This window comes from Artemia franciscana, unplaced genomic scaffold (assembly GCF_032884065.1).
Source record: "Artemia franciscana unplaced genomic scaffold, ASM3288406v1 PGA_scaffold_138, whole genome shotgun sequence".
Lineage (NCBI taxonomy): Eukaryota > Metazoa > Arthropoda > Branchiopoda > Anostraca > Artemiidae > Artemia > Artemia franciscana.
The window spans coordinates 299,512-302,767 of NW_027062629.1; the positions used below are offsets into that span (position 1 = coordinate 299,512).

General features: G+C 38.6%; 1 protein-coding gene across 1 annotated transcript; it reads right to left on the reverse strand.

The window, feature by feature from the left end:
* Positions 1–409: 409 nt before the first annotated feature.
* On the reverse strand, positions 410–1,863 carry LOC136041321 (macrophage mannose receptor 1-like; the record flags this gene model as incomplete). The annotated part of the gene is given in 1 exon segment (XM_065725947.1): positions 410–1,863. A coding segment is annotated over 1 exon segment (866 nt), but the record flags the coding sequence as incomplete, so codon positions are not given.
* Positions 1,864–3,256: the final 1,393 nt, after the last annotated feature.

Sequence of the window (3,256 nt, forward strand, 5' to 3'; positions counted from 1 at the left end):
TTTTTGGTCAATCGAGGCAAATGCATGCGTCCAGCTCAGTTGAACTCTCAGCTACGCTGGCGCTCCTCCTTTGGAGTAGAATTATAATCAAACTTCAAAATTGATAAGTTTTCGTTTAGTTTATCAAACAAAAGCTATTTTAAGAACGTAAGCAGAATAAAAAAGGCAATATGACCTGTCTACAAATTTTTTTTTAAGGCTTGAGTCTGTTTTAAGGGTAAACAAATAACATTATGGCATAGGGATTCCTAACTATATAAGCACAACAATGTTTCGAGATTCTCCTCATGTACCTGTTAGGTGTTGCGAGGCATCCCCTGTGATCTTATGCGGTTTTGCGAGACGCTTGCAATCTCGCAATACAATCCCGATTAAATTCATTGATAAAATAATAAAAAATAGACGCATAAAACACAACAATAGGTTTATTGAGGTTTCACAGTGTACAGAATTAAACATGCCGAAAAGGTTCACTTCTTTGCCTTATGTGGCTATTTCACGAATAAGAATAGATTATAAATAATTTTACAGATGTATAAATAATTTGGGAATATGAGAGGAATCTTTTTGCTTCTTAAATGAGCATATCTAAAGTACTAGTTGGGGCGTCTCTATCCTGTTTTGTCTCACGGCTATGAGACCGAGATGAAACTATCAGGCACAACATTTCCTGGATAGGGGAGGAGTAGGAACGGTGACTTTGGTTTTTGAAGGGGGTGGGGTAAAACTATCTTTCTTCAATCAATAATGTTATTAAGTCTCAATATTTTTCTCATTTGCTTTGCATTTGTTAAATAAAAACAAAAAACTATAATATTATTCAATTAATGTTTTGCTTTTTTTCGCTGAAAATAAAATATCCTTGTAAACTTAACCATAAAAAAAGCATTTGAAATAACCACTTAAAATCTAGCTTTTTTTAAACGGTTTTCGGGTACAGAGATGTTGTAAGGTAAACGTAGGAATTTTAATTCTTAATTTAATGACACAGGATTATTTAAACATCATTATACGTTGGCACCTTGCATACAACAATTAATCTCTCACTAGTAGAAGAACTAGCCCCCCAAGATCCACTAGATTCACTAATGAAGCCAAAATAGTAGCTATAATAGGAACTGTACCAGTTTTCATAATTTATATTGGTACCATCTACCCAATAAATTGAATTATACAAGCAGCCAATCCAAGCTGAGCTTGGTATAATTTCTCGGATAAAGCTATTTTCTTCACTAGAATGGATCGAGACCATATCAGCACCTTCGCTTCTACAAGCGGCAACGCCATCTCCCCAATACATACTCGATTTCACTGAATAGCAATAGCAGGCATTATTTTGGAAGCATTTTTCTGTATAGTTTTGAGGACATGGATCGGGTTGTAGTGTTGTTGTTGGTGGAACTGTAGTTGTTGGTACGGAAAGCGGCATCTCACATAGGATTGGTCGCAATTCAGTACAAGGACTATCACGCCATTTGAAGGGCACGGTATAACCCTCGTCTTCGTATCCCATATAATGAACGCAGTCACTGGAATTGGCTCCATTTGTGGGTGCATCATCGCTCCAGCTGGTATAGTCCAAATCGCTTTCATCAACCCACATAAACGTATCATTAATTCTTCTCAGTCCTATCCAGGCACCGCGTCGTAAGTCGTCTGGAAACACGTAAAGGAACTTGTTCTTGTCTTCTGAATGGATTGAAGGAAGATCTCCTCCGAAACCGTTACAAATCTGTTCAGCAATTTCGTAGCGAACGTAGCCGTCAACGTATTGAAAGCAGCTACAGTCATTTTCATTGCTGCAAACTAGGCTCCATCCATCTGCACAGTATACTCCGTTTTTCGAGTCTGGATGCTTCTGGTCTAAAAAAATAACAAAGTTTCAAATTCACTACGAGGAAGTACTTGGTGATAGTTATTTTCTACTGAGCACAGAACCTTCACGTTTATCATTGTTCTCCTTGCGCATAAGCACAGGAGTTCTATTGGGTCAGTGTTACCATTACTTCCTTCCCAAAAGAATGGACTTTTCACAATATTTTTCTTATATTTTTGAGGGCTTCGCTTATATCATTCAGCGTTCGAGTTTTTCATAGTTTTCGTATTCACGAATGTCTCCAATAAATACTGGTATTTTGCAGGTGCTCACAAACACCGGCTAGCATCACTCTAAAGATACATTGAATTCCTGATGCACGAGTTCTAGCACCAGTTGGGCAAACCTACAACCTCTCACTTATAGATATGATGTGGCGCCAATTCCAATTTTCTACAACATATCCTATTACCCTCCATTTGATAACATATCTCTTTAATTTTACCTCTGTTTGCATGGCAAACAGTAATAAACATAGTAAATTCGAATTAAGTACAAGAGTAAACAGCTCATACTGAGGGCGTGTTCCGTTCTTGCTATCAGAGTGGTTTATAGTCCATCTATTTTCCAGCCCCTTCCCCCATCTCTTGTTTCTTGAGGCTATACAGCTTTTGCATATAGACAAAAGTTTAGTAATTTTTCTGGTTGTAGGTATTTTGTAACGATTTCTCAATAATAGTTAGCATATAATACCAAATAATACCAAAGTAGAATTAAGAAAGAGCTGTGACACAGTCAAGCGGGTAAATTTACAATTTATTACTTTTCTAGGTTAAACATGAACACACCATTTGGTATGCGTTTTTACGCTAGCTCAAAATATGCAAAGAAGAGATAAGATTTATTCATAAAACTAGCTGTTGGGGTGGGGCTTCGCGCCACCCCTTTACCTAGTTGGTGGGGACAATTCGCACCCCCCCAAGCCCCCCCGCGCGCGTAAGTCGTTACACGCCATATTAGTTACGCGCCATTGTAGTTCTGTCCTTGTGTCCCACCTGTGAATAGATATATATATATATACTAGCTGTTGGGGTGGCGCTTCGTGCCACCCCAACACCTAGTTGGTGGGGCGCTTCGCGCCCCCAAGCCCCCCCGCGCGTAAGTCGTTACGCGCCATATTAGTTACGCGCCACTGTAGTTGTGTCCCTGTGTCTCACCTGTGAATATAGATATATTTATGTATGTGTTTCAAACTACGTAAAAATTGCGAATATACAACATTCTTGGCTTTCCCACTACTGGGAGCTTTCCATTTCCAATTGCCAGCAATTGGTCTGAAAATGTTTGACCAGAGTCATCGTTTTGCAATCGGACACGCATATTTGTAGTTAATTTTAATATTTTTACGTGTGCCCATAAATTAGAATTTTTCAGGCAAGC